This window comes from Euphorbia lathyris, chromosome 5, assembly GCF_963576675.1.
Source record: "Euphorbia lathyris chromosome 5, ddEupLath1.1, whole genome shotgun sequence".
Classification (NCBI taxonomy): domain Eukaryota; kingdom Viridiplantae; phylum Streptophyta; class Magnoliopsida; order Malpighiales; family Euphorbiaceae; genus Euphorbia; species Euphorbia lathyris.
In genome coordinates, this window is record NC_088914.1 from 3,421,623 (window position 1) to 3,447,910 (window position 26,288).

General features: G+C 34.0%; 1 protein-coding gene and 1 long non-coding RNA gene across 3 annotated transcripts; both read right to left on the minus strand.

Moving 5' to 3' along the window:
* Positions 1-8,333: 8,333 nt before the first annotated feature.
* LOC136231129 (uncharacterized) lies at positions 8,334-12,275 on the minus strand. Its single transcript, XR_010689687.1, has 2 exons — positions 11,691-12,275; positions 8,334-8,832 (listed from the first exon to the last, which is right to left on the minus strand). It is a non-coding gene; the product is annotated as an uncharacterized lncRNA (long non-coding RNA).
* A 4,579-nt stretch (positions 12,276-16,854) lies between these two features.
* LOC136230470 (biotin carboxyl carrier protein of acetyl-CoA carboxylase, chloroplastic) lies at positions 16,855-23,337 on the minus strand. 2 transcript variants are annotated; one of them, XM_066019544.1, is made up of 7 exons: positions 23,011-23,333; positions 19,206-19,259; positions 18,955-19,112; positions 18,551-18,878; positions 18,382-18,453; positions 17,247-17,312; positions 16,855-17,149 (listed from the first exon to the last, which is right to left on the minus strand). In XM_066019544.1, the coding sequence occupies exons 1-7, from the start codon at positions 23,176-23,178 to the stop codon at positions 17,126-17,128; spliced, it is 870 nt and encodes a 289-aa protein (XP_065875616.1). In that variant the 5' UTR covers positions 23,179-23,333; the 3' UTR covers positions 16,855-17,125. The 2 variants fall into 2 exon arrangements, with proteins under 2 accessions (XP_065875616.1, XP_065875615.1); XM_066019543.1 differs by having other exon boundaries at positions 18,955-19,259; positions 23,011-23,337.
* Positions 23,338-26,288: the final 2,951 nt, after the last annotated feature.

Here is a 26,288-nt window from a genome sequence, read left to right on the forward strand (position 1 = left end):
AACTAATAATTATCTCTAATAGTCTCCTTCCAGTTGATGACGAGAGCACATCTAAATGGCAGACACTGAGTAGGAAACTATGAACTCAGTAAAGACTTAGTTAGAATGTCTACAACTTGATTGTTTGTTGGAATGAATCGACCGATAAGAATTCGTGCGAAACTTATTCACTAACAAAGGTGAAAGTCAAGTTCGATATGCTTGGTTCGAGCATGAAACACAAAATTAATCATTAAATAAATGACACCGATATTGTCACAACATAATTGGACTGGATGTGGAATTGGAAAACGCATTTCATGAAGTAATAATTGAATATAGATAAGCTAGAATGTGGCATTTACAACCGCCTTATATTCACTTTTGGTGGATGATCGGGCAACTATGGGTTGTTTCTGAGTATTCCAGGAAATAAGACTTTTGCCGAGTTAGATACATAAAGCCCATGTTGATCGTTAATCGTCTAAACAACCTCCTCAATCAATGTCAGTGTAGCAATATATTTGGCCTATTAAGGACCTGAAAAATCGAATCCCCAAGTCTTTAGTACCTTGATGTTGGAGTATGTCGTAGTCCAAGACGTTATATTTAACAAAAATATTAAGAAAATAATTTATTATGTTACCTCAGTTGTGCGACCTAACTTAATAGAATATCTTTGATTAATGATCTGCTCAAGTTTAACTTGTTGAGGATCCGGACAAGTGAAAACTTGAGGCAATAAGATACTACTCGAAAATTCTCTAGTCTGTTATTATCGTGGAAATGATAATTAACTAAAAATCGGTATGTGCCTTGGTTGTGACGTTGTTTTACCGGTTACGAACATGAAGTATCAGACCAATGACATGAGGGTTTATAAAATAGTAAACCCTAGATAATCCACTATGAGAACACCACGTGGTTAAAAGAGTCATAGTTGGTTCTCATGTAATACTTATAGTTAAGTCCTTAGACCGATGTTCGATGTGGGGCCTAGATGGCTTGTAGTTCACTTTGATTAATCGACTAATGGACATGTAACAAGGAGCCAAGTATGGATTTAGTCAAGTGTGGCTTTGTTCTTTATCACTGAAAAAAGCTGAACTGAATTTAATTGAATGCTACTGAATTTAACTGAATGCTACCGAACTTAACCGAACTTAACAATAATGATGATATTAGACTTTAAAATAATTTTAATGATAATATTAGACATTAATAAGCTTATAATAATAATAATGGTTCTAATAATAATATCAATAATAAATAAATATATTATTAAAGATAAAACTATATTGAATATCAAATAAAAGCTCGACTCGATAAAAGCCTATGAAATTAAATAAAAATGAGTCTAATTTAAATTAAAAATACAAATTACATACAAACACAAATTTACATACAATTTATAGCCTATAAAATTAAATACAAATTTTCATATGAAGCCAAGAGTAATTTTACCCCTAACGTTAATAAATTGGATAAATTTGAGAAATAATTCATCAAACTGTCTTTTCGGTCATGAATCTTGTAATATACACTTCACACGTGCATCATTTTATCAAAAACAAAAAAAAATATATTGTATTTTCTACGAATTAGACAAAAAATTCACCAAATTTATAAATATTAATCTTCAATTCTATTATTAAATTATAAAAACATTAAATCCTTTTTTAGAACGAATTGATATATGAAATTGACCCGAATTATCAACATTAGGGGTAAAATTGCTCTTGGCTACCAACATTAGGAGTAAAATTGCACTATTTTAGACATTAGGAGTAAAATTACCAATGATCCAAAACGTTATGGGTATTTTTACACCTTAACTCTACAATTAATTGTAAAGTCTATCTTATAAGTCTAGTTTGAAGGGGAAAAAAAGATGCAATTCTTAATTTTCAAATATGGATGCATACTTTAATTATTATTATTTTTTTATTAAACAATGTATACTTTAATAAACTACCATTTCTTGACTTTTTTCTAATTTATAGATAAATAAGAATAATAATAAATAACGATAAATTATAGATAAATAATAATAAAATTATGTATAAATAATTATAATTATAATAACTAATGATAAATTACTCAATGCTGAACTAAACTGATTGCTACTAAACTGAACTGAACTGATTGTTACTGAAATAAAGTAATAAAAAACAGGGTATGTGTCGTGTGTCATGCTTAGAAGCCACGGGTGAAGCAAGGGATTGTTGAATCTTATATCGAGATCAAACATCACTAGCCACTTGATTAGTGGACTTGAGAAGCGTGCAGCCACACCCGAATGAAGCAATATGATATTGCTTATTCGAATATATCAGTACACCAAGAGATCAAAGAATGTCCTAACAATAGACGAAGGTGACGTTACTGTATTTCGTGATGGACATGATATCACATAGCAAATGCTCATATGGGATTACCGTTATGTTCTCTATTTAAGATATATACAATAACTATCTTAATTGGATTGTCATAATGGCTTGTTATAGTTCATTCATGACTTATGAGATGAAACTAGGTTTGAGTCAAACTACTAACGCTTAGATATAGCGGATCGCACGCAAAGAGAGTCTAGTTGGAATAAGACGCTAGGGTTGCGTAAAATATTTATTATAGTTATAAACATTTAAGCTATTCATAAATCAATAAAATGAATTCGAGCAAACTAATTCATTTGTAGGAAAATTTATATGGAAATTCAAATTTTAAAATTTATTTACAACTTTATCAATAAAAATTATGAATTAAGTGAAGTTGGCAGTTGACGAATCTATTACTATATTAGTAAGATGTGAATCCAATACATGCAGACGCGTTTTAAAGTCGTGAGGCCCAATGAGTTGGATTTGGGCCAGAGCGGACAATATCTACATGGTATTGGACCAGGGTGTTACAATTGGTATCAAACCGACTTTCCACGTACGATGTGTGGTTCGGGGACGAACCAGACGGAAGCTGGTGGGCCTGTAACGACCTGGTCCGGAGAGGGTGGCGCCGGGGTAGAAGGCCTGAGCAAGGAGCGGCCCTAAGGGATGGCGATGGGGGCAGGAATGAACTGAATCCCACATCGAAAATGGAGAGGGGGTGATTGGGGCTTATTAGTAAGATGTGAATCCAATACATGCAGACGCGTTTTAAAGCCGTGAGGCCCAATGTGTTGGAATTGGGCCAGAGTGGACAATATCTACATGGTATTGAAACAGGGTGTTACAGGATAACTGTTTCAAAAAAAAAAAAAAAAATCCCACGTTCTCAATCTAGCGGTACTTCTTTCACTTTTCGATGTTACAGTTGTTTGAAAGTGCCTCTCATGCCCGAATTCATAAATGTATGTAAGGTTTACTTTCTCTTTTAATTTTCATCTGACCTTTATTTGCTATTTTTTTTTTTATCTTCCTCCGTTTTTATTTCTCAACATTTGATCAATTTCTCTTACAGGAAGGATACGTTGCGAATTTAAGATGTTATACACGTAGTATGAACAAAAGTGTTTACTGATGCATCTCTCCTGTGTATTACTCAATAATGGTATGAATTCTCATTTTCAGCAGTCAGATTCTGATTTTGTTTAGTTAGGATTCTGACTGCCTTTTTCATTGTTGTCTTAGAAAATTCCAAATTGCAAAATCTGATATCTTTATTTTATAGTTAGTTAATTTTTCTATCTTTGAGTTTAAATGGACTTCTCAGTAGTTTAATGTCTTCAATTTTCTCTGAACTCTGATTTTCATTTCACATGTCCTCATAGATCCCTGATTTCTCCTTTTGGAAGCCTGAACTCATCTAGAATTCCTTTTAACAGAAGTTCCGGCTTTCAGCAACAATCCCTACAGTTATCAACCTTGCTTCTTCTATTCTCCTTATGGGTGAGTTAGAATTGAGAAGTTTATTTATTATTTGGATAATTTGTCCATTTATTCTATAGGTTTCTATTTAAATTCATTTTGAGACTACAGCATTTTCCAAGTTGAAAATTTGTAAATACTCTTTGATTTAATGCCATTCACTTGATGTCCTTGATGGTTACCAGCTATGTTGGACACTCCCTTGATGGTTGTGTTTTTGTGTTTTTAGCCGAATTAGCAAGCTGCTTATGAAGGTAGAATTGATTAATTAGGAATTAAGATGAAAGGATTTTAGGTTCTAGTTGTTTTGATGGAGTTTGTAATGGAGTTTGTGCTACAAACATCACAGCAAGACCCGAATTCGTCAACAATGGAGCTACTTTAGCTTTCAATTTAACTATTGAGAAAGTAGCAAGAATTGCTCTTCAAGCAGCTATTGATGACGTGAATTATGATCCATCTATTCTCAGTGGAACCAAGGTAAAATTCATTATGCAAGACACTATTTACATTGGATTTCTAGGCATTATAGACAGGTACATGTTTGTAAAACTTTTTAGTGTTAACTTTTGTTTGTAACACTAAAAAGTTTTAATATATCTTGTGCATTGTATTATACATGGTAAGTTTTAATATATCATTGCACTGGGTGTTTGTAATTAAATGATATATGTTTAACAGGTTATATCAATATTTAGGAATGTGAGGAAATAGTATTAGGTAGCTTATATCAACATATCCTATATAATATCTAGCTTTGATAAATATCAGGAAGTAATCTATGTAAAATAACTCAAAGCTTATAGAGTTATTTAGTTTAAACAGCTACTTAAATAATAACTTTATATCTCAAAAAGAATAATTTTTAATCTATGTTAAGTGACTCTGCATTCCTCTGAAATTCCTCAACAACATGGAGGTTCCAACCAATACAAAGTCCTGATTCTCTACATTCGTTACAAATTCAGGGAGTATATTTCTCACATCTTGCCTTTTTTTTACATGAGAATTGCGGTTAGTAGTTTTGATCAGGCCAATGCTGATACAAGTGACTCTTCCGTGGAGCTAATACAACATTTCTAAAATTAAGAATAGCTGATTCTACAGGTATATTTTTTTTGCCATTTGAGTTTACTTAATTTAATTTTTCTTAGCGCATCCTTAAAACATTTTCACTTAAAACATTTTCACTTTCAGAATGTTCTGGGTAAAATTTTGCATGTTATAATCCATTCAATGTACATTTTTTTATTGGTGTGTTCATGAGAAAAATGTATTATGTGGACTGCTGACATGCTGATGAACAATAAATATTCAATAGAATGTATGAGATTACTTCTGACCTCCAATCCTCTATCTTATAAATGACACAATTTTTCTCTGAGACGCAATCTTATTGTTTTGTTTCTTGCTACAGATTAGTGACATATGGTACAAATTGAGGGTGATGTGAATTGCTAGGTGAATGAAAGCTCTTCTGCTATTATATAACTTTTTAATTTTTCATAATCTTATGGATTTCATTCTCCCTATGCTAATAATTTTTTTATAATATAGTTGTGCAGATATTTGTGTCACTAACACGACTTGATTTCACGGTTTTATATAATGGTTCATGTTAGCCGACCAAGAATTATTTGGGAGCTAAGGCTTTGTTGTTGTAGTTGTGCAGATATTGCTACCGTTCACATTTAAACAATTGTTTGAACTTTATGTTAACCTAACACTATGTGGGTAGAGAAGGTGCAACTGATTTTCCAACTTGCCCGCATCCATGGATCATATGAAATCCTTCTTTTCCAATGAATGTTAGATGAATGTTGCTTAGTTTTTGTACTTAATGAACTGTATGCATCTTGAATCAATATTTTTTTATAAGATCATATAAAATCATTTTTCCCCAATGAATGTTGCTTAGTTTTTGTAATTATTGATTTGTAGGAGTACGTAAAGAGCCTAAACAATTAGCATACTCATCAACGTGTATTACAACATTTGTTCTCAAATATTTGCTTTTTTATAATTAAGTTTTAGTTTTCAACTCAAAATACTATCACGTGTCTTCATTTGGTTAAGTTAAATGAAATATAAAAAATGAGAACTATGTAATTCATTTATTTTGCTCTCTCTCAATTTTCCATGTGTCGATCTGACAAGTATTCTCCTTGATTTCTCTTGAATTGGTAAAAAATTATAATTCCCGTCCCAAAAGAAATTAATAATAATAATAAATTGTAAAAAAAACCTTCCGTGCAAAGCACGGGTATACTGCTAGTTTCCACTATAACTTCATCGAATAAACCACTTACAAAATTTATCAAATAAAAACTTATACTTTTAATATTATATTAATTAAATTAACAATATTGGTTAAACAATAAATATTATTATATATATGAATTTGATGTAATATTGATTTTGGCCCAAACCCGATTGACAAATATTTGAGACATTTTATCGGAAAGGTGTGAACTACATTTAATAATTTAAATGTAAATTAAATTTAAATAAATTAAATATCTATAAAAGATAAATATATAATATAAACATGTTTATTAGATGTTATTTGGATATTAAAAAATCAAATTAAGAAGTGAGAATATTAACTTTATTGAAAAATTAAATTTTGATTTTAATAAAAAAAAGGCGGCTCGGTGCATTACGTGTCCCCGCTAAGCGAGGGTCAAGGGAGGGGTCCCACTACAAGGGTGTACTGGGAGCAAGCCTTCCCTTGCCAATTTTTTTGGCAAGAGGCCGCTCCTAAGACTCGAACCCGTGACCTTTTGATTTTAATAAGGAAGAAAATTATTTATATTTCGTTTCACAATTTTTGTTTTTTAGAGAATTTTTTGTTCTATCATACATGACGCTTTTATTCAATCCATATACATTAATTGATTTTTACTAAATATACTTCTATTTAAATTATCTTTTTGTTTTAGGAATAGAAAAAAATTTAATTGATGCAATTAAATACAAAAATAACAAATTTTTTTAGTTAAAATTAATCACATAATATTTATGTTACATAAAAAAAAAAAGTAAATTTCCCCCCTTTTCATTATATTCATGTGCCTCCTTCATTTATATTGAAAAATATAAGATTTTATTTTGTCAATTAAAATTAAGGAATAATTATCTAGAAATGCAGTTTTTAAAAATTATTTACAACTATATCAAATTATTATTTGAATTATATCAAACTAAGAAAATCATCATTTTTAATATATTTTAAGAATTAAGATTCATAAATTAGTAATTTAAGATATATTTTTTAGCGTTAGAATTTATGAATTGAAGTCTAAAATTTATAAATTAGGTATAAAAAAATGATATACTTATTTTGTGATATATATAAAAAAAATGACATATTTAAAATTAAGTTTTGCAATATGATGTAATTGTAATTTTTATAACTAGCTATGAACTCTTCCTATTTTAATTTTAACCAATTAGGAATGTTTTAATTAGATTAAAACTCTCTTCTAACGAAGAGATTATATATACATTAGTCATTTAATGCAAGTGTAAAAAATTAATATCATAGACTGGTTTTGAGAAAAAAAAAATCTCTCTACCCTACAGTGTCTCGTTCGAACTCTTATGAGGAGCTACCGACCATCATCGTTGATCGGACGAATTACTCTAACGTGTATGGCGATAGATGAGGATAGATGAGGTTATAACGAGTACCAGATATTTTGAAAGTATTCTCATACCCAATCCATTACTGTTAGGTTTTGATCTCATACCCTTTTATACATGGTACGTAACATACCCACAGATACAGTATCAGTTGCATCCTTACATATCCACGATATGATTCTTGAAATCACAAAATCACAAGAAGTACAAAGTTCTCACTTCTAACCAAACTTCTTCATATGATTAACATTTTGTGCAAAAGCCACCACTTCTTGTGAATTAGATGGGATTTCAAATAAAATGTTGTCTTTCATACTAAAGACTCAAAGAAAGAACTTTGTTTATATTCGGCATGAGATCCATTCGTGAACAATTCGTTAATTCTGTTCATGAAATTCATTCGCGACATCTAATTAATTATATACATTTGAAATTTCTCTAACACAAAACTACATAGTTTTGAAACTTGCAAAACTAAAGTTTACACGAAATTACGTTGTTTTACCTTTCCCTCTTTATAGAAATACTATTATTAAAAAAATAATCGAACCAAACCTATTCATGAACATTATAATCAAGCTTGTTCATGAACTTATAAATCGAGCTGAACACCGAACTGCTCGGCCAGCCAGTAAGCAAAGAAAGAGTTGAAGGCACAAAAATGACCAACAAACAAGGGAGGAAAATACACTCATAGCCCCTAGACTTACGGATTATTAACATTATAGCCCCTGAACTTCAAATCATGACATAAAAATCATTGAACTTCGAGAACGACTAGCATTATAACCTAAACGACCGTTGACCACGCATTCAGTAGCCACAAACATTACCAACAAACAAGGATATATTGACTGGTAGATCAATTTAACATAATCATTTATATGATAAAAGCAGTGAGACAATAATAATATACAAACAAAGAAGATTCTTTTAATTTACAGGAACACAATGCAACATTCATATTCATATATCTTCTAAACGTATAGTAGTATGAAAAAACAGATAATACAACTCTTAAATAAACTCACCAGCCGAAACTCGCACTCCTCTCGTGTCATTTCAACGAAAAATAAGATCCATTGCTTATTATCTGTTTCTTCTTTCTTCTCTGTTGGCCAAAACTGCTATACTTCTTAACGTACAGATAGAAGTACCAGGCCGTAACTCTGTACAGCACAACAAGCACACATACACGAAATATATGATCTGCCAAACCGAACTATCCTTGTCTAATTTGGCGAAAAAGAAAACCCAAAACCGAATATTTAAAACTTCCCAGAATCTATGAAGCGGACCTCAGGTCTTCATGCGCAGGTTTAAATTCAAGCATTCCTGGTAAATTCTGAAATCAAATAAGAGCAAAAATAAGTAACCTTTCAATCTAAGATAATGAAAAGAATTGGGTAGCGATTATAACATAAAATGGTTGAAAAAAGGACAATGTTAAGTGAAACTAATATCCAAAACTCGAGGCAAAATGCACAAACAGCAATTGAAGTTTAGGGTCATTTTCACAAAGATATTGAACTTCGTATTTAATTTCAATAAAGTCATTCCGATCAATTTATGTATAAAAACTCACTAGAATATTGACATCGCACAGTTATTATATGTCAACTAAGCATTGTGCCGGCAGGTATGACTTTCATAAGCCACAATTGAAAAAAAATCGCATCATTACCCGACATGGCACTTAGTTGATATGTAGTCAGCTATGTGCAGGGGCTGACAGGGGGTCCTTGGGGGCCTGGAATCACCCCTAATAGAGATGATTCTGGTCCCCTGTCTCCAAAAGATTGGGGTTGGGGGTGTCAAGATAGCATGAATTTAGTTTTTATATATATAAGTCATGTATCCTCCCCGACTATGTGCCACGTCAACATTCCGATAGTTTCTATATACAAATTGGTCATGTCCACATTCCGATGGGTTTCTATAAACAAATTGGCCGGAATAACTTTATTGATATCAAATATGTAGTTCATTGATTTGCAGACCCTAAATTTAAGTGACTGTTGGTTCAATTTAGCCCAAAAAGGCCAAAACTCAGCATAAGAATTGAATATACAAACTCCATAAGTTAACTAAGAAAGCTGAGAATGAAAATAAAGGTTATATGTATTCAGAAGCTTCAAATTGATAAAATTGCATCCTTACCCGATGTGGCGCTTAGTTGACATATAGTCAACTATGTGCCATTTCAAAATTCCGATAGTTTCTATATAGAAATTGGTCATGTCAACATTCTGATGAGTTTCCATACACAAATTGGCCGGAATAACTTTATTTATATCAAATGTCTAGTTCATTGATTTGCAGACCCTAAATTTAAGTGACTGTTGGTTCTATTTAGCCCCAAAAGGCCAAAACTCAGCACAAAAATTGAATATACAAACTCCATAAATTAACTAAGAAAGCTGAGAATGACCATAAAGGTTGTATGCATTCAGAAGTTTCAAATTGATAAAATTGCATCCTTACCCGATGTGGCGCGTAGTTAACATATAGTCAACTATGTGCCACGTCAAAATTCTAATAGTTTCTATCTAGAAATTGGTCGTGTCAATATTCCAATGAGTTTCCATACACATATTGGCCAGGTCAAGATTCCGATGAGTTTCTATACACAAATTGGCCGGAATAACTTTATTGATATCAAATGCGTAATTCATTGATTTGCAAAAACGTGCAGTCTCGTGTGTGCCACATGACAGATCTTAAGCCACAATTAAAAGAAAAAAACTGCACCCCTACCCGACATGGCGCTTAGTTGACATATAGTCAGCTATGTGCCACGTCAACATTCTGATAGTTTCTATATACAAATTGGTCATGTCAACGGATGAGTTTCTATACACATATTAGCCACATCAACATTCTGATGAGTTTCTATACACAAATTGGCTGGAATAACTTTATTGATATCAAATGTGTAGTTCATTGATTTGCAAAAACATGCAGTCGTGTGTGCGCCACATGGCAGATCTTAAGCCACAATTTAAAAAAAAAAAAAAAAAGTCGCATCCTAACCTGACATGGCGCTTAGTTGACATATTTCTATATACAAATTGGTCATGTCAACATTCCAATGAGTTTCTATACACATATTGACCATGTCAACATTCCGATGAGTTCCTATTCACAAATTGGCCAGAATAACTTTATTGATATCAAATGAGTAGTTCATTGATTTGCAAGAACGTGTCACATGGAAGATCTTAAGCCACAATTTAAAAAAAAAAAAATTGCATCCTTATCTGACATTGGCGCTTAGTTGACATATAGTCAACTATGTGCCACGTCAACATTCCGATAGTTTCTACATACAAATTGGTCATGACAAGATTCTGATGAGTTTCTATACACAAATTGGCCACATCAACATTCCAGATGAGTTTCTATACACAAATTGGCTGAAATAACTTCATTTATATCAAATGTGCAGTTCATTGATTTGCAGACCCTAAATTTGAGTGGCTGTTGGTTCAATTTTGCCCCAAAAGGCCAAAAATCAACATAAGAATTCAATATACAAACTCCATAAATAAAGGCTTAATACTTTGGTTGCCCCTGTACTTGGCCCAATATTTCAATTGCCCCCTTGAACTTTCAAAAGTTTCAAATGATCGCCCATTTTTGTCCAATTGCATTCAATTAACTCCCTATTCTTATCCAATTGCATTCAATAACCACAAAACTTCAACTGTCCAGTGAACTTTCAAAGTTTCCTAATATTTTGTCCATTTAGCATTTTCTTTTTGACACGTGACGAACACTTTGACACGAGACGGAGCTTGACTCCCAATTTCTATTGAGAAATAGAGGGTTATCGAATGCAATTGGAATTTTGGGTAGGCCAAGTACCGGAACACATGTATTAGGCCATAAATCAACTAAGAAAGCTGGCAATGACCATAAAGGTTATAAGCATTCAGAAGCTTTATATTGATATAATAATTCACTTCCAATGCAAAAAGGTAACCTTTTTACTCGGTTTCTATGCAGAAGTTCAAATGTCAAACAGGTGAAAGGCATAATATCAAACATAGACACACACAATAAATCAACTAAAACCAAATGTATTTTATTTCATCCATGTTTAACCCCTAAACAGAAATTCAACATCTCGTATAGGGCAGAAATCACAATACCGAAACCCTAATTAAAGCAAAATCAGAATCAAAGAAGATAAAGACAAACCTCAAAGTAATCCGATCCACGAGAATCAACAGCTCCATCGGCAGCGGTACATTCAATAGGATTCTCAAACAAAGACAAAGAGAATTGCTTATCCACAACCCCAACATCGAAATAAATCAAACCAGAGCTAGGTACATCGACGCGTATACCTTTAACAGGGAACCAAAGGAAGAGCTCCTGCTGAGACATACCAGATAACCCCCCGATCCTTCCAAAGGAAAGAACACCAGAAATGTTGAAATCGTAGTGCATCTGGTTCTCGAATTTGGCATTGCAAGGTTGGGTTAGGTTAATCTGAAAGTGACCAGAATTAGGTTCGAATGAAAAATCAGTAATCCCCTCCGGGAGAAGGCCAACGGGGAGGCCATTAACGCGGAGATGATCGTAAATTGAAGATTGCGAGGGGGCAGAAAATGGGAGTAGAACGAGGAAAGCGATGAAAAGTGCGGGAAAGTGATGGGAAGAGGAGAATTTTGGACCCATTGATAAGGGATTTTGAGGTTTTCCTTTGGGGAAAAAGCACAGGGAGAAGAAGAGAGAGAGAGGGGGAGAGGGAGAGTGTTTTTGGGATCTCTTTGGCTTCGATTATTTTAAGGTTAAAAACAAAAAGAAAAAAACAAAATCAGATATTTTAATTATTTTTTTTTTGGTAAGAAGGGAAGAAAAAAAACAAACAAATAAAAACCTAACCCGGGATCAGTCTAGGAAGACTGACCCCAATCCTATCCTCAAGAAGAGAAGGTAACAGAAAAGAAGGAGGAACGGAAAGGGTAGAAACACCTAACATCCTCCATGCCCAGCAGCTGCCAAGCGATCCGCCACGCGGTTTTGCTCCCTATAAATATAGGAGAAGGTAAGAGAATCGAAGGCAGGACGAAGATATTTTAATTATTAATACTAATATTAAGGAATATTACTATAAAAAAAAATAAAAAAAAAAATAAGGAATATTATTGTTAATTATTATGAGGCCTAGGGCCAGGATCAGGCCCATCATTTGACTAACTTTTTCATTTTCAAGAAAATAGAAAATTATTAGTTATGTATAAATACGTTCACGGGTCCGGGTACCCCCGGCCCGTCCAGCCCCATTTCCTTTGGGGCGGGCTTGAACAATGAAAATATTTCTTAGGTCTAGGTCCGCTAAAACTGTATTTTTTGGATAGGTTTGGGATTTATGAAAATAGAACGGACCGGTCCAGTCCGGTCCGCCTTATTAATATTAATTAAAAAAATTATATATTTATAATTAAATATTTTTTTAAGTAAAAATTTTATTTTTTATAATTAAAAATTATGTATATTTTTGTAGGTGAACTTATATGGTCTGGATTTGGAATTTGATTATTAAGCCCGAGCCTAGTCCAGACCGAACCCATCTAAATTAATAGTGAGCTGGTCTGGGCTTAAGATGGGTATTTTTACATAAAAATTTGTTAGGCTTGGTTCGAATCCGACCCAACCCGATCCATAGACAAATCTAGTTATGTATAGAGCTATTCATGGCCGGGTTAGGACGGGCTCAGACTTACCTAAAAATATTTAGATTAGTCCCACTATATGGGAAAATTACACAGAATTTCATCTTTTAAAAACTATTTACAACTATGTCAAGTCATGATTTTGAATTATGTCAAACTAATAAAATCAGTACTTTTAATATATTTTAAGGATTATAATTTATAAATTAAAAGTCTAGAATATATTTTCTACGGTTTATGATTTATGAATTGAGGTCTAGAATTTTTAAAATCATAATATATAGAAAATAATGACATATTAAGAATTAAATTTGATGATATGACTTAGTTGTAATTTTGTGCTTAACTATGATATTCATGTATAGTTTTTAATTATAAAAAATAAAATTTAAACTTAAAATTAAATATTTAATATATAACTATATAAATAAATAATTAATATTAATAGACGGACTGGGATGGACCAGTCCGGTCCGTGCTATTTTTATCAATCCCAAACCCGTCCAAAAAATAGGTGAGCTTTAGGGCCAGACTGGGCCTATGATTAATTTTCATTGTCCAAATTTGGCCCAAGGGACGGAGGCCGGGTGGGTACCCGTGTCCATGGACATGTCTAATTATGTATAGAGCTGTTCATAGGTCGGGTTAGGACGGGCTCAGACTTACTTACCTAATTTAGTAAAGTCCCACTCTATCCCATTGTTATTCGGTAAATTTACACTGAAATCCAATTTTTAAAAATGATCTAAAATTAGGGATGATAACAATGTAGGGATTTCCTGAAAAAATTGAAATTTTTGGGCGCGGGTAGGGGTGTTTTACCTTTGAAGACTAAATTTGGGCAGGGATGAGATGTTACTATCCCGAACCGTGAGGATCCCTATCCCGCTCCGAAAAACCGTCCGTAAGGATCCCTGAAAAGCCCTTGAAAAAACACTGTAAGCTAATATTATATAGAGAAGAATTAAAATTTAAAATTTAATACAATACAAATTTATTTGAGCTTCATCTCAACTCCGAGGTACCAAATTAGGTTACCTCGAACATAAGGATTCTCGCTAAGCCAACTTATAATCACCATAAAATAAATAAGTGACAAAGGCTCTTTGCAGCTAATTCTTGCTACGCTTTAAGGGCAGAGAGAAGAGCAGCTTAACCGAACGAGGGGAGGAGAGTCTCTATTTGACCGGTACTGGTTATCGTTCAACAGCTAAGCCTAAATCTGGATTACACAAATATATATATATATATAGATATTCCATAATAAAAAATTAAAATTATATCTTAAAATAAATATTTAATATATAACTATATAATTTTAATAATTAATATTAATAGGATGATTTGGATTGGATCAGTTCATGCCATTTTTATAGATCTCAAGTTTGTCTTAGATATATGCGAGTTTTAGAAAGTCTGGACCAGCTCTAACCACGATCATTGTTCCTTATCCAAGCCCCGTCCATTGGATGTAGAGTTGTATGGGTACCTGAACCCGTAACCTAGGGGGGTGTTTGGTTGCTCCTTTTTGTCTTTTCACTTCAAAAGGGAGAGTTTTAGGTGTTTGGTTAGTGACCTCCTGTTTGCCTTTTACAATTGAAAAGCATCATTGGGTGTTTGGTTAGTGATCTTCTGTTTGCCTTTTACACCCGAAAAGCAGTCTTTTACAAAAGCAGATAATCTCTGCTTTTTGGAAAAACAGTTTTTTCCAACAGCAAACAGCAAACCGTAACAACAACAACAAACCGTAACAGCAAACAGCAAACCGTAACAGCAACAACAAACCGTAACAGCAAACAGCAACAACAAACAGTAGGTAAAACAAACGCCCCTAGTTACATCTTAATTTAGAAAGCCTATTCTCATGCGAATATTTTTGGATTGTGTCCTAGTTTGTATTTGGAGAAGTAGATATATCAACAAATTCTTTTTTTCTCAATATTTTAAACGTGGAGTAAATTTGTGTTAAGACAATGTTGGAGTCGGTCTTTGATGGTTTAGAGTACAAAAAATAAGGATGGCCCGGATGGGTTGTGTTAGTTTTTTTATAACCCATACCGAGCTCAAAACGGTGTCGTGGAAGGTTGGGCGATGATAATTTAAGCATTATGAGGTTCTTCAACTTTCGTTTTTTAGTTCATTAAATCTTTAATTTTTTATTTAGATACATTAAACTTTTGTTTTTTTTTTTAATTATATTAAGCCTCTTATAACAAAAAAAAAAAAACTCAATTTTGAACATAAAACTCAAATAATAGAGTATTATTTTTTTCACATATGTTCAAAATTTATATTTTTCACTATTTGAAAATATTATTTGTATGTAATATGACTATAAGAAAAATATAATTTTTTTTTTAATTCAAACTAAAAAAATATATAATTTCAAACACATGTGGAAAGGATAACGTTTTTTTTTAATTGAATTAGATATTCATAACTAACTAATTTGGCAAATAAAGGCTCAATGAGACCAAATATAAATAATCAAAGACTTAATTTATCCAAATAAAATATTAAAATACCCCTGTAATAATGGTAGAGTAAAGGGTGCCCCTAAATCAGAATTGACCGATGGTGGTTAGTCGAAACTCTAGTAGGTAACCACTCCCTTCTCATGGAACCGTACGTGAAACTTCCGCCTCATACAGCTCCTTCCCGAGCTTTCGTCGTCGGCCCTTGTCATTATACCACTGTCTATGCATCCAAATAAAAGATTAAAATACCCTTATAATAATGGTAGAGTAAGGGGTGCTCCCAAAGCAAAATTAACTGGTTGTGGTTAATCGAAGTTTTAGTAGGTAGCCACTCCTTTCTCAGGGAACCGAAAACGTGAAACTTCTGCCTCATACGGCTTCGTCTCGAGCTTTCATCGTCGGCCCGTATCATTAGACCACTAGATTAAAATACCTCTATAATAATGGCAGACTGATGGTGGTTAGTCAAAACTCTAGTAGGTAGCCACTCCCTTCACAGGGAACCGTACGTGAAACTTTCGTCTCATACGATTCCGCTCTAAGCTTTCATCGTCGGGCCTTGTCATTAGACCACTATCTATGCATCCAAACAAAATATTAAAACACCAACAACCGACCAAAAAGGAAGAACCTTTCCTTCTTGAGGTAAGAAAATCATGATCGGGATAGCAGACCAATGGTAGAGTAAGGGGTATCCCCAAAGCAGAATTGACCATCGGTAGTTAGTCGAAGCTCTAGTAAGTAGCTACTCCCTTCCCAGGGAACCATATGTGAAATTTCCGTCTCATACAGCTCCGTCCCAAGCTTCCGAAGTCAGCCTATGTCATTAGACCACTATCTATGCATGTATTTTTATCCGAATCTTTTGCTTCTCGGATGGTGGCGAACAATGCCTAATTTTTCACTTATCGGGATTTTTCGTTGAAAAAGTAACCGCATTTGTGGCTAAAAGACTAGAAGCACATTCGTTCACAACGAAAACAACTCTTCGGAGAATGAAGAAAAAAAAATGAAAGGTCATGATCTAAAGATGCTTTTTACCTAATAATCATGTCAAATTAATCGTATCAAACGAATTATCTCTATAACTATAAATCATATTAGCGTGTCAAAAATGTCGAGACTAATAATAGCAAGCAATTTTGTTACAATTTAATTGCTCTAAACATGATTGGAAGTTGTATTTCTGCATTCAAACCAACACTATAAATGAAACTTTTTAATAACAAACTACAAACTGATTACTACATGGAAAATAAGTTGTTTTTAGTTCATATTAGAATTAGTTTTTTTTTTTTGTTTTTTTTTTCTATTTTTTCACATTTTTTAATTTTGTGTAACCCTAACAACTCATTCCAAACCAAACACTCTCAACAACAAAATAACAATGCCGCATCGCACACTATTACTGCGCTCGCCTTCTTCTAAATCTTAACTCGGTACATTTTACTTGTCTGCTCGGTCATCCATCGGACTTTTACGGTTCGATCACAAACAGAGGCTGTAAAGAGATCAATGATAAGTAGTTAAAACAACATCAAAGAAGATACAGTAGAATATAAAATTTGGTTTGATCAGGTTTCGATAATGGTACTTACTTGGTCGACGCTCACTGGCTTTCCATCTTCAGCAATAATTTCGACTATGGTTCCCGACTGATCAGCCTAATGAAAACATTAACATTTCGGGTGGAATCAGAAAACGACTTCATGAACACATCACGAACAGATAAAAGTTGAGATACTAAGTGCATTTCAGCTTTCAAATTGACAGTCATGTAGAAGTAATACCCGAGTTAGCGAGTTAGTGGCAGAGCTAGGATTTCAAATCTGAGGGCGCAATTGCAGCACTCTTAGACCCTCTTCCGGAAGAGGGTCGCCTCGAACCACCCCTCCCAGAGTGGACTCCGGCAGCCAGGGGTGCAATGTACCGTGCACCCACCCCCTCCTTCCGACAGTCTATAAGTAAACTAGCCACAGGACTAAATGATAACCTTTATTGAACAAAATGAATACGCGAATTGTCGGCTAATCAGCTATCCTATCCTCACTGTCTCCCTTTCTCTTTACTAAATTTTCATCTGTCAACCATCTTTCTACTATCTTGCTCTTCAAGAGTTTCATCTTTCCTAAGGCTATCAATTTCTGACACGACAACACGTTTTATAAAGACAAGACCATAGTTGTTAAAGGCACACTAAGGCGCTAGGAGGTCCTGGAGCCTAGGAGCAAGCGTGCACCTGGGGAAAAAAGAGCAGGAGATGGTGGCTGAGGCAAGGACCTTGAGCCTCGCCTGAGGCGCGCCTTTAACAACTATGTGGATTATATATAACATGATTATGACACAAAAACCCAATTTGATATCCCGATTCTTTCCTTTCATCAAGCTATTTACCAAGAATGCATCGTTCACCTATGTTCCCAATCCGATATATAGGCTATAACGAAACTCTTTCTCCTGCAGTATATCATCCTAGATCTTCCCCACATATTCCCATAACGCAGGAGAAGGTAAAACCAAATGCAATGAAATACAAAAATTTAACTAATGGTCAAGTTCAGTATCTGTAAACACAAAAAGAGATTATCTGCAACCATTTTTGTATTTAGATTTTATATTAACAAGATCATGGAGTTAATTACCTCCATGGTCCTCCAACTATCAGAAACGATATAAGAATGTCATAAATCTTAAACCCAGATAACATTAAAATGCAAACAAGAAGTAACTTACTTCTATTTCATTCATCAATTTCATGGCTTCAATGATGCATAAGACCTGTCCCTTCTGTACTTTGTCTCCAACCTAAAGTGGTGAAACGAAAAGAGATACGACAATAAATATGCCTTGTTACCATAAAGTTAAACGTTCAGCAGAAAACGCAATAAATAGAGATTATTACCTTCACAAAAACTGGTTCACCTGGTGCTGGGCTTCTGTAGAAAGTACCTGCCATAGGACACTTAAGTGGTGGAAGTGATGATTTCTGTGATTTAGCAGCAGGAGGTGAAGATGATTGGGATGGAGTAGACGAAGCTGAACTAGAGGCTGTCGGGGAACCTGCAGGCGGAGCAGGTGCCATTAGTGGTTGCGGTGAGGGTGAAGGCGGATGCATCATTACAACAGGAGCAGGAGATGGCGGCTGAGGCAAGGCCTCCTTCTTGCGGATTACCAGTTCGCAATCATTCTGTTTCAGCTGCAACTCCACAATATCTCTTGAATCAACCAGCCTGCAATAAAATACCGTAACTCTAGCATGCTATGAACGAATGTGGGATCGAAAAGGAACAACTACAGATCACTTACTTCACAAGGCTTGAAACTTGCGTAATAAACTGAGATATCGACTCCTCTGTGGCCAAAACTGGAGCTGAAGGCTTATCGGATAGCTTGGCGTCCTTTGATGATATTTCTGATTTGATTGGAGGTGAAGCAGAAGCATTTGAAGATCCATCTACAGCAACCTTGAAGGCAACAGATGACCCCAAAATCGATTCCACGAAGGATTGAAAATTCGAAAACAGATCCTCTATTGAAAACCATTGAAAGAACCTTACCTCGTTCAATTGAGCTCTCACCAAAGAGGAACTGTTACGAACAGGCTGTAGAACCTACAGATACCGATAATTTTTCAGTTTTTTTTGTGCTCAATATAAAGTAGAGTAAAAGCGGAAATTTCTCATGCATAATACAGGGAAAAGCATGATCATTTCCAAGATTGTCAATATTCCACCAATGTTGTATTATCGCGCATAAATCATCTATGAGGACAAATTGAGCAAAAACAATATGAAATCCATTTGTTGCCTGATAATTATCACCTGGTGATAAGTTGAACGACAACAATCAGCATTATCAGAATAATAAAATTTTGTGTGCATGCTGCAGCAATTTTTGAAACTCCGCCTGTGAGGGTCACTTGGTGGCCTTTACAGCCGGTCCCAAGCCCGGACAAAGGAGGAGGGTTGCGGTAGGTTTGTGGCGGCCAGCGAAAAACTTAGCCACATCTTATGACATGAACCATACTATAAATAAAAAAAAAATCATTTCGGGAGTAAGGCTTTGTTGTTGTTGTTGCTGCAGCAATTTTTGAAAGCTTAGAACTGTCTAAACCTTAATTAGCATTGATACATCTTCTATTTATAAATGAAAGGAATATATAAAAAACAATGTAAATGGGACATGAGCTCGGGAGACAAAATATATGTAAACTTTCAAACCAAAATGTGATCTTAAACAAGATATACACAATTCTAACAAGCAAATTTCCATTCCAATCATATGAGATGCTGATGAAAAAAATGGCGGAACCTGAAATTACATATTTGAAAAAAGTGGCAGAAAAGGTACATCTAATCTCTCAATCATGTGCGGTAAGTTACAGATTGTAACCTTAATTTGACAAATACTTAGAATAACCGAATGTTTACCAATAAATGTGACAAACCAAATTCATCAGCAAATTAGCAATCAAACAATTACAGATTGTAACTCTTGTAAGGCTGAACCAACAATTGAAACATCGGCATGAAAAGGTCTTAACTGATTTGCAGATAAATTACTTAGTATTTGATGTCACTTAGCTTTGATTTTCCAATACGAGGCGAATTGATCCCAGGGCTGTTTCATCCGAACCATCACACCAAAAATGGAGAAAACCGAGCTCAGGTTGGATCATCAAGTGTATTGATGCTAGTGTATCTGATGGAGGTGATTGTTTAGTTCATGGTTGTAATATTCGGGATGAGTTTGAGAATGTAGCGGTTGCCTGAAGTCTTTTATTGTATGGAGGAGGTAATCCGGTTTTAAGAGAGATGCTAAGTTATCAAGAAGCTTTGAGTTGGTTAAAACAGCTAAACTTACATCATGTTATCATTGAATTAGAGGCTTTTGGTTGCATATTCTCAATTCCTCAGAGTGATATTTGTTCTCCTATTAATACAGTCGTTATTGATTATCGTAGATTAGACAGGGAATTGGATTCTATTCAGTTTTTTTTTTTTGGTTGTCGGTCTGTGCAAGCTGCTCATTTGTTAGCTAGAGCTAGACCTGTTGATTTTTCAACAAGGGATATGTTGTGTCCATTACGATGCTAAAATTGTACTTCAAAAATTAAAGGGATATGGGATATGGAAATTATACTTTGACAAATAAAAGATGGGATCTGAATAATGATCCATAGAGGACATGTCAGATGTGTAAGATTAATAAACCCGAGCGAAAACTGATGCTAAAATTAATTTGTTGGAACCAAGAGGGCACAAGACTACAAAAGTTAAGTAGCATTTGGTGAATTAACAATTCACAGACAACAAGTAGTGACAAACTAATGAACAAGTTGGCAGACTTTGGAAGCTGAAAAAAGAGACCGATAAGAAGAAAAACCCTTCAAAGCTAAAAAAATGCAACTCCAAGAGAATTATGACAGGCAAATTCAAAATCAATCAAGCTGGAACCTATGTTACATGGGAATGTAAAAGGATACAAAAACTGAAACGGAAACCGAGGAAATATATTTATAAAAAATATAAGAACTGGAAACATGGGGGAACTTCGGTTTGTGGAAAGTGACACGAAATGTTTCATAACCGAGGAATCTAAGAAACGAGTTTCCAATTTTTTTTTTTAAATGATGGAAAATGACATGAAATGTTTCATATCAGTTTCAGAGAACTTCGGTTTGTGAAATGTATCAGATTTTTAAAATCAAAGTTTCCGTGCATCATAGGCCAGAACCAAATTGCAAAACTGTTTCGTGTAAATACACTCTTGATTAAAGATTCCCATTCTCATCAAACCATGGCTAACTCTAAGCCAGGTCACAATATAGCCAGAAATGTGTATCATCCAAAAAGGGCAAACGTGTCACAATAATTCAAAGGTGTCACCTTTCCACAGCAGGGATGGATCCAGGGGGGTTTTGAGCACCCACTAGTCGCCGGAAAACAGCGAAAATCCTATGGAAACTATGAATGAGGCTTTAATTTTTTTTATGTAAAAACACTAAAAAAAATATCAATTTAACACCCATAAATCACGGTAAGCACCCCTCACTATTCCACATTAAGATGACAACAAAACAATGTCACGCTATGCAGTGGTTTCTTGTAGGGCTGTCAATTTTTTATTCGACAACACATTTATAGTGACAATCAGGCTAACACGACCTGTTTGACACAATTATATTTTTGTTGTATTGATATCATATATAATCATGTGGTGCATATATATCCCATCTATGTTGCACGGAAACTCTTCTTCATTAGCGTTTCCGTGTTTCGTGTCAGTTTCTCTGTTTCTTTTCCATTTCCATTACCATTTCCTAGCTAAATTTTCTTAAAAATAACGTTTTCCGGTATCCGTTTCTGTTTGCGTTTCCGTGCAACATAGTATCCCATAACACTATTATGACATGATAATTCATTTTGATACACCTAGTTTCTTGTTAGCTATTTCTATCAGTCCTTACTTTCTTTCCCCTAATTGTTTCAAATCTTACAGAGTAAACCATACATTTTCAAGAAGGAAAAGATAATCAATCCAAAAGTGAGTACTAATTTAATCCCATTTAATTACTTATGTATATGAACTTTCATCTCTGCTTTCTTAAGTTAATTGATAAAGATAGAGATGAAAAACACTAGTAATTTCCTTATCAGTTTCCAAGAAACCTAACTAAACAGATAAATGAAGTAAATTAAACCATAGAATTACAATAAAATTCCCCCAAATTCAAAAATTTGTAAAGTAAACCAGAGAATCACAATAAAATTCCCCCAAATTCAAAAATTAGCAACCAATTTCGAATTTGGGAAGTCCAAAGAATCAATAAAGCTTTCAAAGAAAGAATTACTTCAGAAATTCCTAAATGCCCATCACCATTTCCACAGGAACAATAATCACAAACAGACACATAAAACCAACATTTTCAAGAAGGAAAAGATAATCAACCCAAAAGTGGGTACTAATTTAATTCCATTTACTTATATATATGTGAACTTTCATTTCTGCTTTCTTAAGTTAATTGATAAGGATAGATATGAAAAACACTAGTAATTTCCTTATCATCTTCCAAGAAAACTAACTAAACAGATAAATGAAGTAAATTAAACCAGAGAATTACAATAAAATTCCCCCAAATTCAAAAATCTGTAAAGTAAACCAGAGAATCACAATAAAATTCCCCCAAATTCAAAAATCTGCAACTAATTTCGAATTTACGAAATCCAAAGAATCAATAAAGCTTTCAAAGAAAGAACTACTTCAGAAATTCCTAAATGCCCATCACCATTTCCACAGGAAGAATAATCACAAACAGACAAAGAATCTAAAATTTCCTTGAGAAAGAACCAAGAAAGTAACCTTTGTAGAAAATCGGAGCTTGGGATTAGGAGAGAGGCGAAAGGAGAAGCCCGAGAGAGTAGAATTCCTGTAATGAGGCAAATTGGCGGCGATTTTCACCACAGCGGAGGCTGAAGCAGAAGCAGAAGCGGAAATTGAAGGTGAAGTCGTCGACAGCGAAGAAGCCATTGGATTCAGCGGTTTAGCTCCGGTGAAGTGATGGAATTTTCTAGTGTTTGGAAAGAAGAGAGTGTTGAAAAATTCCGGCTGATGAATCAAGATAGAAGAACTTAGAAGAGAGAAAGAAAGTATGAGAGAGCAGAGAGCTTTGAGGGTCTAAGAAGCGATGAAATCAATGAGAGCGGAGATTATGAAAATGTATGTACTCGCTCTCTTTGACTAACATCTGTCTATTTCAAGTTTTGCTCGCTTGGCATCTTTGAGCTCGTTTGTAATAATTAAGTTACAGGTAAGGATCAAATTTTACCGTAGTGTTTTTTACCGAGTGCATATTTGATTAAAATTTATGAAAAGATGTAAATTTAAACCATATTAATTATAGTCTTACATTATTGAAAATTCGAAAATAACGGTTTGACTGTTATTTTAGTGTTATATCTGACATTTTAAATAAATTTGTTGATAAAGTGAAACCGTTTTATATATTTTTGTTGGTTATTTGTAACTATTATTAATGAACAGTAAAAGATTCAGACACATTAAAAAAAATAGTCAAACCAGTTTTTTCAAATTTTCAATAATGTATGGCAAAAATTGATTTTGCGTTGAAACGTTAAGGTTAAATTTTTACAATTTCATATATTACGCTAAATCTACACTTCACTAGAAACGCAAGGATCAAATTTGGCCCTTATCCCATTAACTTATGAATAAGGTACAATCTTCTATTAATAAAAAAAAAAGATATATATTCCACTAATTAGTCTTGAAATTGTACTGCCATGCTCTTAGGGACTGTACTAGAAGTAAAGAGGTGTGGAGAAAAGTTCTCCCTCACCACATGTTTTCCACTTTCTTGGCTCACTCTGATCATGACTGGTTTATTGATGGAGTTAGTGGAAAGTTATTGGCTAACCTTGAGCATGGTGATATTTTCTTTGCTATTGTCTGTCACCGGATTTGGAAGTGGAGGAATGAGGAGATCTTTGGAGGGAAAACTGTTTCTATTCCTAATTTAGTTGAGTTCTTCTCGAAAAAATTATTCAATATTATTGATAGCTTCAAAGGAGATTCTCTTGCTAGGTCGACCCACAAGAAGACTGTTCACCTCCTTGGTTGGTGCAAACCTAGGGAATGGGTGGTGAAATTAAACACAGATGGTTCTTGCCTTAAGGACGGTAAGATTGTTGCAGGAGGTGTTCTGAGAGATGATGGGGGTGCATGGTTGTCTGGGTTTGCTCAGAATCTGGATTTGGGTTCGTCCTTCTCGGCTGAGCTTTGGGGGATTTTTTTCTAGCCTTAAACTTGCCAAGAGTCTGGGTTTGAAGAAGTTGATTGTAGAATCTGACAACCTTAAGGCTATCAAAATGATTTCTGATAATAATGTTATTTGTTTAAATAGCCAAAATCTAATCAAATGTATTAGAAGGTTTTGCTCTTCCTTTGATTTCATAAATTTCAGCCATATCTTCAGAGAACAGAACCGGGTAGCGGATCGTTTGGCGGCTGCTGGTCATGAGGGGATGTTGGGCGTCACGACCTTTTCTTATCCTCCTGATTATCTTTCTTCTCTTCTTTTTGAAGATGTGGTGGGGGTTAGCTTCCCTAGGCTAATCACAGGCTAGGTTTTTGGTTTTTGTTTTTTCTTTTTTTTTTTCTTTTCTTGTTCCTACCAAAAAAAAAAGTCTTGAAATTGTACTCTTATAAACGCGAAACTTAATATTGTACCGTTTTAGATTTGGAGGCGAAATCTGGCTAAATTTATACCTTATCCATTAATTTATAATCCACCAATTTGGGTATCAACTCCGTCCATTCAGACCTGCATTTGAAATAGATCAATTTTAGATAGAGAAAAATGATATTAAATTCGATTTGATTCAAGTTTGGCCCTGTTTGGAAATTAGCTGTTAGCTGTTAGCTGATTACATTAGCTGATTTGACTAGCTGATTTGATTAGCTGTTTGTTTAGACCTGTTTGGTAAAAATTAGCTGATTGATAATAGCGGTTTGTGCAAAAAGACGAATAAGGGCATTAATTTTGGCGCAGGAGAAGAGGGAGTCTATCTATTAGGGTTAAAGAAGTCCATTAATTTTAATATTGCAAAATGCTAATTGAAAAAGCTCATTTCAAGAGCTTTTTCTAAATTAGCGTTTTCATCCCAAAACTCTCTCCCAAATCTCTCTCCACCAAACACTCCAATTAGCGGTTTCAGTGGTCAAACCTCTAAAGTTGGTCAAAACCGTTCTTTTTATCCCAAAACGCTCTTTACCAAACATGGTCTTTATCTAAATCCGTTTTTTCTTATAAGCTTGAGATTTATAAAAATAGAATGAGCTAGTATGAAACTAGAGTTTGAAATTTATAAAAATTTAACGAGCTAATCCAAACCTAGCCCAATTTTTAAAATCTGTTTAGATTGTTTGAAATTTCATTTTTAAGTCTAAACATGACTAGATCTGAGTCCAAAATGAAGTGCTTTTAGGTTTAAGTCGGTGAAAACTGTTTACAGTAAAAAAATCATATCTACTTTAACTATTGTCTCAATATTTAATTTGGGATAAATTACCCATGGCTACTCAACTTTGCTCATTTTTATTATATGACTATTGAATTTCAAAACAGAATATAAACGAATTTTATATTAAATTATATTCATGACTATTATTGCCGTTGATCCATTTTTTTTTAATTTAGACTCTTTTCAACTGATTAACTTCTTTTTCTCTCCCTATTTTACCCGTCCGTTCCATCTTATTTCACACCTTCATTTCTTAGAAAGAAATAAAGTCATGAAAGATGATGGAATGGAGGAATAAAATGGAGAGAGTGAGAAGTTAGTCTGTTGAAAAGGGAATCAAAAGTAAAAAAAAAAGTGAGTACATGATATTAGTCGCTATTGATGTAATTTAATGTAAAATTTAATACCTTTTATATTACCTTTTAGGTCCAATGATCATACCATGAGTAGTCAACTGCTCAAATCCTCTCCAGAAACTGAAAAAAAATTTCTTTCTTCTTCCTTTCTCATTGCCTTTTTTTCTATCAATCTTCCTATTTTGTTGATCTACTTCGAGGAGGACGAAAGATCTTCCTTCTTCCTTCTCACACCGGGTTA

Bases quoted from the DNA above. Each gene is read 5' to 3' on its own strand.
- LOC136230470 (XM_066019543.1), bottom strand. From the start codon at position 23,178: ATGGCTTCTTCGCTGTCGACGACTTCACCTTCAATTTCCGCTTCTGCT. The intron at 19,260-23,010 runs GTTACTTTCTTG...CGGTATCTGTAG, and splicing joins AGCTCCGATTTTCTACAAAG to GTTCTACAGCCTGTTCGTAA. The intron at 17,313-18,381 runs GTAAGTTACTTC...TGTTTTCATTAG, and splicing joins AATTGATGAATGAAATAGAA to GCTGATCAGTCGGGAACCAT.